The sequence below is a fragment of the Microtus oregoni genome, unplaced genomic scaffold, assembly GCF_018167655.1.
Source record: "Microtus oregoni isolate MIOR12 unplaced genomic scaffold, Mior012 000005F_ref0000423, whole genome shotgun sequence".
NCBI lineage: Eukaryota > Metazoa > Chordata > Mammalia > Rodentia > Cricetidae > Microtus > Microtus oregoni.
In genome coordinates this window covers 40,328,680-40,345,161 of record NW_024543064.1, presented here as the reverse complement: position 1 = coordinate 40,345,161, position 16,482 = coordinate 40,328,680, and the positions used below count along the sequence as shown (strand labels likewise).

At 45.4% G+C, this 16,482-nt stretch overlaps 1 protein-coding gene across 3 annotated transcripts in view; it reads right to left on the bottom strand.

Annotated features, from left to right (window-relative positions):
• Nucleotides 1-257: 257 nt before the first annotated feature.
• The window catches only part of Zfyve9 (zinc finger FYVE-type containing 9), a 131,384-nt gene continuing 115,159 nt past the window's right edge, over nt 258-16,482 (bottom strand). For all 3 annotated transcript variants that reach the window (XM_041651789.1, XM_041651788.1, XM_041651790.1), the window contains 5 exons: nt 14,739-14,819; nt 9,397-9,559; nt 6,136-6,241; nt 2,633-2,809; nt 258-532 (listed from right to left, as the gene is read on the bottom strand). In XM_041651789.1, coding sequence (XP_041507723.1) covers nt 371-532; nt 2,633-2,809; nt 6,136-6,241; nt 9,397-9,559; nt 14,739-14,819 — 689 coding nt within the window. In that variant the 3' untranslated portion in view covers nt 258-370. The remainder of the gene's footprint in view (nt 533-2,632; nt 2,810-6,135; nt 6,242-9,396; nt 9,560-14,738; nt 14,820-16,482) is intronic.

The window sequence follows — 16,482 nt, the reverse complement described above, 5'->3', positions numbered from 1 at the left end:
CCTTTCTGCCCCCCACCCTGATCTCGGAGATGGTTGTACCCATATGAGCATTTCTGAGCACGTGACCATAAGAGAGGAGCAGACTTCTTGTCTAGACAGGAACAGAAGGGGGTTAGCTGCAAAGATAGCGTAACTGTTGTGCAGTAAGAAGCTGCCCGGGTCTTCTTGGAGAATGCATAGAAGACTTAAAATCATGGAACATCTGTCCCCCAACCACCCTCCCCACCCTTCCCCCTAAACCCTACTCCCACCCCGTACCCGCCCTACCAATAGTGCTAACAAAAAGCTTAATCTTCCAGTTTTAAAGTGCAAATGATTTAGATATGACTGCTGCTGCAACAGGTCTGAGCAGAGAAAACGGAGTCGTCCTCTATGCGATGTTTTCCAGAATGTAAAAGATGAGCTCCATGACGACAGGGCCCTCGCTGAGCTGGCAGGCTCCTCCATGGATGACAGGCACCAAGGCGCTGTCCAGGTCGTTCATGTACTGCGAGGGAAGGGGCTGGCCATTGCTCCCTGCTTGATAGCCAACCTACCAGGAGAGAAGGGACGACAGGTTACGGGACAGGGAAGATCTCTCCAGAGGGCTGAGCCAAGTCCTTTCCCATGGAGCTAGACACATGACAGTGCATACACATTCTTCCTCTGTTAACTGTGGGTTACCACTCTGGCACCTACTCTCGTGAGACCTTGACTTTGTTCCTGAATCCGCTAATGTCCCTTTCCGGGAATAGAAAGGATGAATCAGTTTAGCCTCTGGTTGTAAAAACTAAAGTGAGGAATACAACATCGCATTTTTCTTCAGTCCATGCAGTCACCAACACACCATTTTTTGAGCAACTGAAAACAGAAATTCAAAGATAAAGGGCCCTTTCCCTCAAGAGAGTCAAACTCAGCAGAAAAAGATTTGCTGTCCGATGTTCCACATGAGGGAGCCTCTCTGTCCAGATAGGTTATCAATACATGTGAGACGGGAACATGATAGACACTTCACTAGTATTACATGGATAAATGTTTTTCTAAATTGCATTTAATTTTATGTGTATGGGTGTGTGCCATGATATGCATGAGGAAATCAAAGGACAGCCTCTCCTTCCTCTGAGTACGTGGGTTACAGGAATAGAACTTGGGCTGTCAAGCCTGGCAGTTGGGTGCCTTCACCCACTGAGCCTGATTTTTGTTATTGTTGGCTTGTTTGGTTTTATTTGTTGTTTTGAGATAGGGTCTTACATGATCAGACTGGTCTCAAACTTGCTATGCAGCCAAAGATGATCTTAAGTTTTTGATTCTCCAGTCTCCACCTCTGAGAGGCTAAGATACAAGTGTACGTCACTATGCTCGGCTTGCATGGTGCTGAAGATCAATCCCAGGGTTCTGTGCATGCTAGGCAGGCATCTGAGCTACATCCCCAGCCCCAGATAGGCCTTTTTTCAGCACAGGACAAGACCTTGAGTGAAAATAAACACTGGCTGACGATGACTAGTGAGGAAATAAAGCCAGACACAACTTTTCACCCTGCCCTGATAATCTATTTGATTAAATTCTGCGCCAAAAAGCCAGGTTTTCCCCATGTAAGCACCCAGGATAGAAACTGTTTTGGGAATATCAATCTGAGCCCACACTCATTTCTTCTTTAAAAATAAACTTCTTTTATTTTTAAATGTACGTAACGGTTTTGTCTGCATGTATGGATGTGCAACGTGTGTGCCTGGTGCCCAAGGAGGTCAGAAGAAGTCAAGTCAGACCCCCTAGAACTGGAGTTAAGGATGGCTATAAAGCACGATGTGGGTGCTGGGAACTGAACCACATTTCTCCAGCCCCCACTCCACTCATTTCTAATAACTAAACACTAAGGACTGAGGGTGGAAATGGTAGCCGGCAAATTTTAGGCACCCAATGCAGGCCCAATGGAACCTGCTGTGAAGAGCTCGGCCACAACAGAGAGATACTAGGACAAGGAGCGGGTTGGGAGGTGAGGACTGGATTGTTAATACACAGAGCACATACAAACATCAAGCCAGGCATGGGGGCACACACATTTAGTCTCAACACTCAGGAGGCAGATAGGCAGATGAATCTAAACCTCTGAGTTCAAGGCCAACCAGGGCAACTAGTGAGACCCTGTCTCAAAAAATAAACAAACAAACAAAAAAACAAGAAAAAGTAAACAATCAAAAACAAGCAAAAAACTAAGTCCCAATGACGAGAAAATTGTTGAGGAAACAGTGCAAACCTAACCAACTAAATGAAAATATTGGCAGCAAGACAAATTTTACTAAGCAGTGGCAACTGCAGATGCCAAGGAACAGCTCGGTCCCGCTGACTAAGAAGACACAATGAGGGACACCTAGAACCTGCCCCTCGGGCTGCAGAGCAGTATTCATGGGTGGGCATGGGGGTTTCACAGGGTGACACAAGCTTATCACAGGTGGCAGATCCTGGCCCTTCCTTCCATACCCTACAGTCCTTAGGATCCACCTTGCAAATGGTTCTGACCAGAGAGCATATCTGTGCGTGGTGGGATGTGAGGTCATTTATCCTCTCGGGTAACTCAGGAAAACTCTCAGAGAAAAAGAAACAAGAACAAAACAACTCAAGGCCAGCTCCAAACGCTGCCCAAGATGTTTCTTACCTGATCTGAATCAAGGGTCACGCGAAGTCCCAGTTTTGTCATTCCATCCTCCTTTAGAAGCTTCAGGTGGGGGCAGAGGGCGAGGCAGAATGCCTTGGCAACATGCTCGGTCAGTCTGCTGTGATCCGCAGGGTCGCTCAGGCAGTTATGCTGGTCATCATTTTCTAGGAAAAACACCTATCCCCAAACAAAAGAGGCTTTCACCTTGTGTCCAGGATGTGGAACAAGCAGATTAGCCACTGTACTTGGGCACCCAGTTCTCTAAGATGTACAAGGTGACCTGATGGGAAGAGCACTGGAGAGATGGCTTGGCCAGGAAAGGCACAGGCTGCACAAGCCCGAGTTTACCCCTGGAAAGAACCTACTCCTTCATGTGTGCTGTGGCAGGTGTGCCTTACATCATGCATACACAGGCACAATAAAATCTTTAGAAAAGTGCAGCACCCAAGACAATCCCTGCTTGCCAGTCTCTGCACCCACACTGGCAGTAGCTCTGTTCTCTGCAAACACAGACCATGGTCTAATAGCACTTTCTACTTAGAAACAAAAAGGCTCACATTTGGTACTGTACATTTTTTTTTTTTTTGAGACAGGGCTTCATGTAATCCAGGCTGGCCCCTAGTTTATCGTGTAGTCAAGGCTAACCCCAAGCTCCTGATTTTCCCACCACGTACCATCATGTGCAGATGGACTGTGTACTTCTGAAAGGCAATTTAACATGGGGACACTTTTCATAGGGAGTAATATGAGAGTCTAAAATAACAGTCATTGTATACTGGGGATCTAGCTCTCCACAGATTATTCCAAGTGGGTAAAGGCAGAGGCCAGGGGCTGGGTGTAGTGGCACATGCCTTTAATCCGAGTCCTGGAGAGGCCTCAGATAGATCTCCATGAGTTCTAGGATGGCCAGAACTACATAGTTAAGACTCGATGTCAAAAGAAAAAAAAAAAAGACAAGCTGGGCATGGTGGCACATGCTTTATGGGGCAGAAGCGAGTGGATCTCTCTGAGTTCAAGGCCAGTTTGACCTACATAGTGAGTTCCAGGATAGTCAGAGCTATGTAGAGACCCTGTATCACTCCCTGCTCCCCCACCCCAAAGACAACGATGATAACAGAGGCCAGGATCCAAGTCTTCTGGAGGCCAGAGCTTGTCCCTGTTTTCACACAAGCCTTACACTTTGCTGTAGACAGGCCAAGGCACAGAAAAGATGAAACTTGAGACCCAAGACCTAGTCACACAGAAGAAAGGTCAGGAGCAAGCCCTTTACTCAAAAGAATTCTAAAGAACTTCCTTCTCATTGGCCAGGCTAATTTCTTGTTGATTGTAGCATGCCTCCCACCTTAGTTCTCCAAGTCACTGTGACCACAGGGCTGTATTGCCAGGCCAGCCTTTAAGGAACTTAAATTTCTGGGTTTGGGAGAGAGCTCTGTTGATGAAGTTCTTGCCTCATATGATGAAGGATGAAGTTTGATTCCACAGAACTCACATAAAACTAGAAACCTTGGGTGTAGCATTGTGCTCTTGCAATCCCAGTACTAGGGAGGTAGAGACAGGATCCTTGGGGCTCACTGTCTAGCCTAATTGGTGACCTCTAGGCCAATGAAAGACTGTTTCAGTTGGGCGGTGGTGGCGCACACCTTTAATCCCAGTCCTCGGGAGGCAGAGGCAGGTGGATCTCTGTGAGTTCAGGCTAGGCTGTTCTACAGAGCGAGTTCCAGGACAGACTCCAAAGCTACACAGAGAAACCCTGTCTTGAAAAACAAAACAAAAACAAAAAAAGACTATTTCAAAGGAGAGAGATGATGTTCTTGATGGTGACAGCTGAGGTTGCACATATATGTACAGGTACACATGTGACATGGTGTGCCTGTGGAGCCACTTCTCTCCATCCATCTTCTCATGTATTCTGGAAATCAAACTCAAGATTGCCAGGCTCTATGGCAAGGGCTTCTAACCACTGAGCCACCTCACCAGCTCACAGACTGAGTCCTGCTTCTCAAAGGCCCTGCTTTCCTCCTCCTTCCCTCCCTCCCTGTGCACGGAGCTCTGGATGACCTGGAACACTCTGTGTAGGGTCAGGCTGGCCTTCGACTGGCAGCAATCGTGTTCCTGTCTCCCGAGTACTGGGATTACATCGTGCACCACTAGGCCGGCTTTCCAAAGATCCCATAATGCCTACTTTGTCTCTGTGCATACATATGGCAACTGCCTGACTTCTCTGGATGACATAAAGGATAAACAACATAAAGACAAAATTTAAAAGACAAATAAAGAAAAATATACAATGCTTCCATATTGTCATATACAACTCCTATATGCTGGTCACAAAGGGGCTATGCTATACACAAGGGGGCTGGGCACGCAGCTCAGTGGCAGAACATGTGCTTAGCACGTATGAGGCTCAACCTTCAAGACCACCCCCCACACGCCCTGCTGAGACCATTTCGACTTGCTCATATGTGCTTGTGTTTAGGGCTGACCACTTGAGAATGGATCACTTGTAACGGGGCTCGTCCTAGAGAAGACTGATTCTTTCTCACCCGGCAGCCATTAATTGCCTATAGCCCTGCATCTAGAGTGGAGACTTGTGAAATTCCCCAGTCCAGTTCGTCATGTCAACTGAGGCTGTCATAGGCGAGCATACTGTAGCGCTTTCCTGTCCCACACAGAGGACACTACCCTGCAACAGGCGTGCCAGTCACTGACTCCTGAGGTTTTCCCCAAGCCTTGTGGGTAGGGCTGTGTTTGGTAGGGCTTTAAAGAAATTAACTGATGCAGGATGGTGGTAGCCCAGGCTGGCCTCAAGTTTGTGATCTCCCTGCCTCAGCCTCCCAAGGACTGGGATTGCAGGTGTGTGAGCACATCTGGATGGCCGATTAAGAGCTGGCTAGATCTGGCTTTGTACCAGAAACTTACCATTACTTGTTTGCTTTGTAATTCTGGCAAATCTTACTGTGAACTGTCTGTCCTTTGAAGACCATGTTTTCAATGGTCTTTGGATGCAGCATGGCATACTCAACGTTCTGAGGAACACAACACAGAAGGTGTGCCCACTCAGAGACAGCCTTCTTGTCTTCCAAAGCAAACACACCTGGAAGTGAGTTCATCAGAGCGCTGCAGGCTGCACTTTGGACTTTCTTTCCCAGTGAGCTAAGACAGACCAGAGGGGACTAAATCTAGTAGATAAATGAAAAGCTTTGCTCAGGGACACTTCTTTTTTCTTTAAAAATGTTTACTTTTTAAAAAATGTGTATCTGTCACACAGGTGCCATGCAGAGTGTGAGGAGGTCAGGGGTCGTTTGTGGGAGCTGGCTCTTTCATTCCACTGCATAGGCCCCGAGGACGGAATCCAGATCTTCAGGCTTGGTGGCCAAAGCCTTTACTCACTGACCCATCTCACTGGCTCACCTTTTCCTTCCAAATCAGCCCAGAGTGGGGCTTTGGGCTTAGCACAAGGCTGTGTTGAAAGTAAGGCAAGTGCTCCAAGGTTTATTTCTTACCTCTGTCCATCTGATGACTTTTCCATTGGCTTTATACTCAGACCCATGGAATATCTTCACATTGGTTATGGATTCCATGGACTTCCCGTCTATAGGACTCACGGCACTGTGACAGAGGAAGGGGAAGGAGATAGGACATCACATTTCACTACCAAATCCCAAGTATGTCGTGCTGAAGACATCTGCAGCGCGCCATGACAAGACGCGGAGTGCGCATGTGAAGAAGGCTTACGCACTGGACCTACTCAAGCACACATGCCGGAGGCAGACACTTGCAGGGAGCCATTTTTCAAAGCTGACCATAACAGAAGCAGGCTGTTTGCTCACACTGCTCTTTCCCACATCTCTTTAATAACTGCATGGCCACTCACCCAGCCTGGGTCCCCACTCCACCCTCGCTCTAACAACACTGCTCAGCTGCCTTCGGAAGGCAGTGCTGCAGGGGAGGAGAACCTGTCATCCCTGGGTGCTGTACTTCACTTACCAACCCCTGCTTGGAACTTGGAGAGTTTAATGACGTCTGTCATGAACTATTTAAATGACAGACACACACCTCACCTTTAATCCCAGCACTCGGGAGGTAGAGACAGGCGGATCTCTGAGTGGAGACCAGCCTGATCTACAGAGCGAGTTCCAGGACAGGCCCCAGGCCCCAAAGTTACAGAGAAACTCTGTCTCAAAAAAAAAAAAAAAAAAAGAAACGAAAAACTATTTAAAGCTGGGGATTTGGCTCAGTGGTAAGAGAGATTGCTCACAGGGCAGAAGACCTGAGTTCTCTCCCCACTAATAACACATAGACAAACAACAGCCCCAGTGCTGTGGAAAGAGTCAGAGCATGGCTACCATCACGGATCCTCAGGCTCAGGCTCTGAAACACACATTTCCTTGGACAGTTATTTCTTCCTCAGAATATAGCAAGTAAATTAAATATATGGAGATACACATTTACTCTAAAATCTGAGGGCTGGGATTAAAGGTGTGCTCCATCATGCCTGGCTCTGTTCTTAGTTCTCTAGACATCAAAAGCTAAATCAGCAAGATGGCTCAGCAGGGAAAGGCACTTGTGTGCAGGTCTGGCCACCTAGAGTTTAATCCCCAGAACCTACATAAAGGTGAAGGAAAGAATCAACTACATGTGTGCCAGGGCAAGGCCCTCTCTTCCCCCAAATATATCAATGTATAAAGAGAAATCTAAGTTGGAGAATGGTAAATACTGCAAGCTTTGCTGTATATGAAGAGAGAACTGCACAGCAGGGCTGGAATACAGACAGTGGCTGGAGAGGACGTTCTGAGACAGTGGGGATGCTCGCAGGGCATCGTGAGGAAGAGGGCAGGCTGAGAGCACCACACGCAGAGGTCTGGGGAGGAGGCACAGCTGTGCTCAAGGGAGGAGGAGAGGCCAAGGAAGGAAGATTGCCTCGAGACATAGAGAATTCCAGGCCAGCTTGGGCTATAGAGTTCAGCCCTGGCTCAAAACAGCAAGAAATGTAGGCCCTTAAGAGGTAACAAGTGAGCCGGGCGGTGGTGGCGCACGCCTTTAATCCCAGCACTCGGGAGGCAGAGGCAGGCGGATCTCTGGGAGTTGGAGGCCAGCCTGGTCTACAAGAGCTAGTTCCAGGACAGGCTCCAAATTTACAGAGAAACCCTGTCTCGAAAAACCAAAAAAAAAAAAAAAAAAAAAAAAAAAGACGTGACAAGTGGTGTTAAATTCCATCTTGAAAGACACTAGAAGCCATGGGTGGTCTGACAGAAGAGTGACATGCCCCTGGCAGCTGTGTTAGAGACTAGAGACAGATCAGAGAGAAGGACTTCAATGAGAGACATGCAGGCTTCTGCAGCTGTGCAGACTGAGGGGTTTAAACTGGGGAAGCTGCTTCCTATACTAGGATGGTGGCAATGGACGTGGTAAGAGCCACTGTGATGGATACATTCTGAAACACGGCAAACCAGATTTACTGTTGGGATAATCATGGGGTAGAGCAGAAAGAGAAGTGTCAAAAATGAATCCAAGAATCCAAGGTTTTAGTGTGCAGCATTAATATAGAGTTGCCATTAGTCAGGGAAGAGTTTGGCTTTGAAGCCCAGGAGGACTGTTTTAAATCAGTCTTGCCATGTCTTAGCTTTATGGTGCTGACGAGTCATCAGCCTTTAGGTACCTGCTTATTCAAATGAGGACACCTGTCCTATCAATGGTAGTTAACAGTGCAGATGCTTCATACCCCAAAGGCGTGCAACTTTAGGAGACCTGTGTTTGCTTCACTGCCTTATTTCTCCCTCAATACAGACAGTGAATCCTTCAGAGATCAAGGAAGGGGCTGGAGAGGTTGCCCAGTGGATAAGAGCACACACTGCTTGCCGAGGAACCAGGTTTGGCTCCCACTAGGTAGGATAGATGGCTCCCAGTCACCTGTAATTCCAGATCAAGGGGAATTTGAGGCCTCTGTGTCCAAGGGCACCCACAGTTATATACACAGGCATATACACAGACAATTAAATTTTAAAAAAAATGTTTAAAAAAACATTTTTTTTTAAAAAAGAAATCAAGCTATAAACAGAAATGAAGAATTCTGCATTACCATCCCTGACTTCAAACTCTATTACAGAGCTACAGTGATGAAAACAGTGTGGTACTGGCATAAAAACAGAGAAGTCGACCAATGGAATCGTATAGAAGACCCGAATTTTAACACACAAACCTATGAACACCTCATTTTTGATAAAGGAGCTAAAAGTATACAATGGAAGAAAGAAAGCATCTTCAACAAATGGTGCTGGCATAACTGGATGTCAACCTGTAGAAGAATGAAAATAGACCCATATCTATCACCATGCACAAAACTCAAGTCCAAATGGATTAAAGACCTCAATATCAGTCAGAACACATTGAACCTGATAGAAGAGAAAGTGGGAAGTACCCTACAACAGATGGGCACAGGAGATCGCTTCCTATGTGTAACCCCAGCAGCACAGACATTAAGGGCAACATTGAATAAATGGGACCTACTAAAACTGAGAAGCTTCTGTAAAGCAAAGGACACTGTCACTAAGACAAAAAGGCAACCTACTGACTGGGAGAAGATCTTCACCAACCCCGCAACAGACAAAGGTCTGATCTCCAAAATATATAGAGAACTCAGGAAACTAGACTTTAAAATGCTAATTACACATTCCTTTTTTGAGACAGGCTTCTAGTGGGTCTGAAACGCAGTGTGCACAGCAGGCGAAGCCTGAGCTGCCCTGACTGCTCTGAGGCCCACTCACCCTTTGTTAACCTTCTTGTCGTCATCCACCCACTGGATATGGATCTGCTCCTGGGGCTCCTCTGCATCCGCCTTCCCACAGGTGATGGTGAAGTCCTTCATCTCCCGAAGCGCCTGCCTCAAGGAATCCATGTTCTCAGCAGTGATCTGGACCATAACGCCATCTAAAAAAGTCAGCATGAAGATGGACAGATGGACACAGTGCAGAGCCAGGGAGGGGGGTGGCTGAGACACAGAGCCTAGTGTCTGGCAGATCCTCTGATACTAAACAGAAGCTTTACAAAGCCAACAGACACAAAGACGTTTTCTTTCTGAGCTAAAACCCTTATTAAAAAAGCTGTGAGAGCCAATATGGAGACATCCTTGTCTTTAACAGGGCACATTCCTTGTAGACCCCGTGTAGTGTTTCTTCTGAGAAGGCTCCGAGGGAAACTTGCTGCTCTTCAGGCTCACAGAGCACTTGATTCCCCTTTGCCCTCTTACAGTGTGTGGCCTTCTCTATCTCTCTTAACTTCTACCATGACTGCCTAGTATATGAATAGGCTCCCTGTAAGTATTTGTTTTAAAAATTACTAAACAGCAACAACAATAAAACAAAACAAAGTTTGACTAGGTGTGGTGGTACAGACCTTTAATATCAGTACTTGGGCAGCAGAGACAGAAGGATCTAGTTTGAAGCTTGCCTGGTCTACATACATAGAGAGTTCCAGGATAGCCAGGGTTACATAATGAGACCCTGTCTCAAAACAAAACAACAAAAAACAAAAATAAAAACTACTATTTGAATATAAATAGCCCCATCTGCCTTTAATCCCAGCACTTGAGAGGCAGAGGCAGGCAGAGCTCTGAGTTTGAGGACAGCCTGATCTTCATGTTGAGTTCTAGGACAGCCAAGGTTATACAAAGAATCCCTGTATCAAAACAAAACACAATGAAACAAAAAGGAAAAAAAAAATTTAAAAAATGGCCCCATTTCCTCATGTATTTGTATGCTCAATCCTCCAATGACGAACTGTCTAGGATTAGGAGGCATGTCCTTGGAGGAAGTGTGTCACCAAGAGAGGACTTTGAGGTTTCAAAAGCCCAAGCCAGGCCCAGTGTCTGTCTGTCTGCCTGAGACAGGTAGCTCTCAGCTATTGCCCCAGTGCCTACCTGCATGCCACCATGCTCCATACCATGATAATGGACCCAACCTCGGAAACCGTAAGCAAGCCTCCCCTAATTAAATGCTTTCTTTCATAAGAATTGCCTTAGATATGGTGTCTCTTCATAGCAATGGAACTATGATTACTGCATACAGAATTACAGTAGTAGGTTTAGACTAAAAATGAGTTTTAGATGGGATACATGACCAACAGATGGTTAGCTATTTTTCACACTATCTGAGTTTTCTATTTTGACCTATCTGAGTCAAAAAATATAATTTTGAGAGTAAAACGTCACATGTTGAACATTTTTCTGATTTGTTGCCATATACACATAATCTTGTCATAAAATAATTTCTTTAATATATTTAATTATACTATATTAGATATACTATATATTTAATTTTAATCATAAAATAACTTCATTAACATAATTCTTCTAAAAATTACTTATCTGTTTTCTGTGGGGGGAGTCAGAGAACACCTTTCAGGGGTCAGTTTTCTCCTTTCATCACACGGGTTCTAGGGATCCACTCATGTTATTAGACTTGATAATATATACTTTTACCTACTGTGGCTCCAACAAAGGCCAGCCTAAGCTACATAAGACCCTGTCTCAAAACACTGAAGTTGGGGGAGAATTCTGGGGAGTTGGAATGGATATGTTCAGGATACACTGTATGGAATTAACCATTATATTTTAAAAATACTTTAAAAAAAAGAGTATTATTAATTATATTTATTTGAGGGTGTGTGTTAATGACAGTGTACATGAAGTCAGAGGATAACTTGCAGGATCAGTTCTCTTTCCTTCCACCATGCAGATCCCAGGGATGGAACCCAGGTCATCGGGCTTGGTGACATGTGCCTTTATTCACTGAGCCAACTCACAGGCCCAGGAATGTTTTTCTGTGAAAGTGAACCAGCTTAGCATGGTAGCTCATTCCTGTGATCCCAGCAATCGGGAGGCTAACGACTAAGGGACACAAGTTAATTCTAACTGTGCTACTTGGCAAGTTCCAGGCCTGCCTGAACTACATAGTATGACCTCATCTCAAAGATAATAACAGGCCGGGTGATGGCGCACGCCTTTAATCCCAGAACTCGGGAGGCAGAGGCAGGCGGATCTCTGTGAGTTCGAGACCAGCCTGGTCTACAAGAGCTAGTTCTAGGACAGGCTCCAAAACCACAGAGAAACCCTGTCTCGAAAATAATAATAATAATAATAACAGTACCGGGAAATGGCACAGTGGTTAAGCACACTTACTGCTCTTTCAGAGGACCCAGGTTCAATTTCCAGCACCCACAAATAATAACTACTAAAAGACTTCCCCTGAGCTGGAGCCCTACAATGCCTCACAGCAAGCAAAGCTGTGTCTTACCCAGGCTGCTTGAAAGGAACAGTTTGACTGGACAGCTTGTCTCATAGACTGCTTTCCCAGTGTGCATGATGCCTTGGATTTGATCCCAAGAAATTCCTGTACCAGGGATGGTGGTGTAAGTACTTGCACTCCTACATTCGGGAAGGCAGAGGAAGGGAAACCATAGGTCCAGGTCATCCGTAGCTACACAATGGATTCAAGGCCACCTGGAGGCGCCAGGACCCTGTCCTTTCTTCTCGTTTAGTTGTTTAGTTTTTCCCTTGTTATGTTACAGTCATTGACTAAGTACTTTTTTCGTTGTTATTGTTGTTTCTTTTTCAAGACAGGATTTCTTTAGTAAAAGCCCTGGCTGTCCTGGAACTCACTTTGTAGACCAGGCTGGCCTCGAACTCACAGAGATCTGCCTGCCTCTGCCTCCTAAGTGCTGGGATTAAAGGCATGGGCTTCCACTGCCCAGCAGCTAAGTAAAAATTTTTAAAATGTGCTGTAAACTTATTTTTCTCAAGATTTATAGTTTCTTAGAGCAGGAATGTTTACTACATTTAAAGTAGTAAAAATTTATTTTTACTGTAACATACAATCCAGTAAGAATCTATTTTGCACTTACTATATTATTAAAATGTAACTCAACAGCAACATCACTGTTATGGTTTTCGTCTCTTTAAGAAACAAGCCCACTCCTGGCGACCCCTGCCCCCATCTCGTCATCTTGACTCTCACTGTCCCCTCTTGGCACACGTGAGTTCCTTCTCTCCCGTTCCCATTCTCTGTCTCTCTCCTCTTCTCTTTCTTCATCTCTCCTAAGTAATAAATATCCAATTCTATTCTGTACAATGTGTATGTCTATGTGCCTTCTACCCGCCGCCTGCTCACACTCCCGGGGGACCAGCCTGCCCACCATGCACCAGCCCGCCCGGGACCCTCTCCGAGTTGCTCAGGATGGCAGCCATCTCTGCCTGGTACTGGCTGCTCTGTGGGCCTGCCTGCCTACTGCCACAGGGGATCTTGCAGCATTTTTAACAATCACTGTTGAACTGGTTTTGATCTGTTTAGAACTGTTATTTAGAACAGGATTTTGCCAGTAATTGGATTTTTCTGAGTTCAAGTCTATGATGTAATCATAGCAAGTTCCAGGCTAGCCAAAGCTACATAGTGAGACCTTGTCTCAGAAAATCAAACCAAACCAAACACAAAACTATAGCAATATAATTCAACTGCACTCTTAGGTGTAAACAAATCCCAGCTCATGGCCACATACATTCAATTATAATATAAAGACACAAAACTTCCTGTTACTACTTCACCAGGAATTGGAGTCTTCTCTTTGCCCCACCAGCACTACAGCGCTGGGAAGGTACACTAGAAGAGCCTCCCGCTGGGGCACAAAAGGCAATACAGTCTCTACTTTGTTGCTGGGACACTTGTGTTTAGAACCCTCTGGTGAACACTACTGGTCTCCAAATCAACCCAGGATCTAGACAGATATGTGAAAAAAATCTTCAGGGAATTCTGTTTGATTGCTAGAAAATAACTCTATGCCTTTAAGTCATCCCAGCTGAGACCACCAAATGTCCTGGAGCAGAGCGGAACTCTCCCTCTCTGAACTACCCTATCACAGTGCTTCAGCTGGAGCAGCTGGCAAGCACGGTAGAAACTGCTTCACACCATCAAAGCTGGAGAGATTTGTAATGCAACAAGAATAACTAGACCAGCCGGGCGGTGGTGGCGCACGCCTGTAATCACAGCACTCGGGAGGCAGAGGCAGGCGGATCTCTGTGAGTTCGAGACCAGCCTGGACTACAAGAGCTAGTTCCAGGACAGGCTCCAAAACCACAGAGAAACCCTGTCTTGAAAAAAACCAAAAAAAAAAAAAAAAAAAAAGAAAAGAAAAGAATAACTAGACCAAAATACAGTAGGGAACAACGACAAAAAGAAAATAAACAGCAGGCTGGCCTGCCTTCCGAAGGTGTTAATCAGCCTCTATCAGGGTGAGCCATGGCTAATCACAGCACACCTCACTCTGCACGTCAACGACAGTGGCAGTATTTCTATGGGGAGGAGGGAGGGACATCACCTATACTCTTGTAGATCTCCAATATGGTATCTGTCCCTATATTACAACCCCTTAGGCACCCTATATCAAAATGAATGGCCATCTCTGACATTTCACCAGTGTCTGTGGTACCTGTACTTATCCCCATCTTTGGAGAACTAGGCAACTGCATGCCAGGCTTTTGTAATATTAGTTAGACTGGTCTGGAATTCCTGAGTTTTAGTCAGTTCCAGTTACTTCCTGCCTTAGCCTCCTGAGTAGCTAGCTGGTAGTCAAAAAACAACAACTACAGGTTACAGATTGTGGTATGAATGAAAATGGTCCCCACAGATTCACAGGTATAGTCGTGTTGGAGGAAGTGTGTCACTGGGGGGTGGACTTTGAGGTGTTCGAAGTTAAACAAGGTCTAGTAGCTCACTGTCTCTTCCTGGTGCCTGCAGATCCAGATGTAGAACTCTCAGCTACCTCTCCAGCACCATGTCTGCCTGCACGCCACCATGCTTCCCACCTCTGAACTAGCCAATTAAAAGTTTCCTTCATAAGCGTTGCTGTGGTCATGGTGTTTCTTCACAGCTAGAAAACCCTAAGACAGACATCTACAGCTCAGTGTCAAGCCCCCCCTCTACTGTTTCATCTAGGATGAGCGTGCATGCCTGCCTCCGTTTCCCTGTACATCTGGTCTGTGCAGCAGGTTTAGAGCTTACTTTTCAGCTGTACAATCAGGAAAGAACTGAGGCACAGGGAATAAACAATCATCCTTTACCTTCCACAATACTGGACTTGGCAAGGTATCCTGAAGAGGACTTCAGAGCGCCACTGAACACAAAGAAACTGGCACCAGTCACTATAACAGACACAGAAATAGATTAGTGAAGACAGATCACTGAGATGAGCATTGGGAACAATAATGAGGGGAATTCCAGATAACAGCACACAGAAAACAAAACACCACCACGTGCACTAACCAGTTAGTTCAAATGTTTACCATATGCTTGTAAGAGAATTTAAGATACAATCAACCCTGCATTCTGCTGTACTCTTCCTCAAACAAGAATCAAACCACCTGGCTGGTCTGATGTTTTTATTTGCTTTTTGGAGACAGGGTCTCACTATGTAGACCAGGCTAGCCTTGAACTCACAAGGAACTACATCCTCTGTCTCCCAAGTGCTGGGATTAAAGGTGTGTACCCCTCCCAAGTAGTTATTTTTTAAAATATTTATTTATTTATTTATTTATTTATCATGTATACCATATTCTGTCTGTGTGTATGCCTGCAGGCCAAAAGAGGGCACCAGACCTCATTACAGATGGTTGTGAGCCACCATGTGGTTGCTGGGAATTGAGCTCAGGACCTTTGGAAGAACAGGCAGTGCTCTTAACCACTGAGCCATCTCTCCAGCCCCAAAGTAGAGTTATTTTTTTTAATTATTTATTTATTATGTATACAATATTCTGTCTACATGTATGCCTGCAGGCCAGAAGAGGGCACTAGACCTCATTACAGATGGTTGTGAGCCACCATGTGGTTGCTGGGAATTGAACTCAGGACCTTTGGAAGAGCAGGCAATGCTCTTAACCACTGAGCCATCTCTCCAGCCCTAGAGTTATTTTTAAAAGTCTATTTAGAATGAATATTTAGGGTTGGGAGATATCTCAGTTGGTACACTACCTGCTATATAACCATGGCAACCAGAGTTTGGCTCTTCAGCACCCATTAAAATTTGAGGTATAACAGTGTCCATCTGTAATTCCAGATAGCAGGTGGTGACAAGCAGCTCCCAGGAGCTCACTGGCCAGCCATCCAAGCCAGTGAACTCCAGGTTCAGTGAGAGATCCTCTTTCAAAACAAGTCAGGGGTTGGGACAGGGGCTGGCTAGATGACTCAGTAAGTAAAACCCTTGCCACCAATCGGGTGACTTGATTTCTATCCCTGGGACCCATGTGTCAGAAGGAGAAAACCTATTTTCTCAAATTGTTGTCTGACCTAAACACAAACACAATAAATAAATGTTAGAGAAACAACACAACAATAAAACAAAACAGTGAGCAAGTAATTAAAGAAGATACCTGAAGCTGACTTCTGATTCCCACATAGAGAAGTGCCAAGTAAGTGCATATACATCTACATGCACGTGAGACATCCACATGCACACACCTATGCACACACTCATGCACACACGCACGCACACATGCATATCACACTACACTACCACCATCTCTCCAGAAAGGAAAGGATATGCACTTACAACTTATATCAGTTGCTCTGATTTTCCTACACTTTTGTTTGTGATAGGGTTTCTCTGTGTTGTCCCTACCTGTCCTGGAACTCACTATGTAGACCAGGCTGTCCTGGAACTCACAATGTAGACCAGGTTGGCTTTGAACTTGAAGATCCACCTGTCTGCCTCCAGAATGCTGGGATTAAAGTCATTTGCCACCACCACCCAGCTATTTTCCTACATCTAAAACTGGACTGGACTAATCCAATTTCTTACTGATTGTTTTT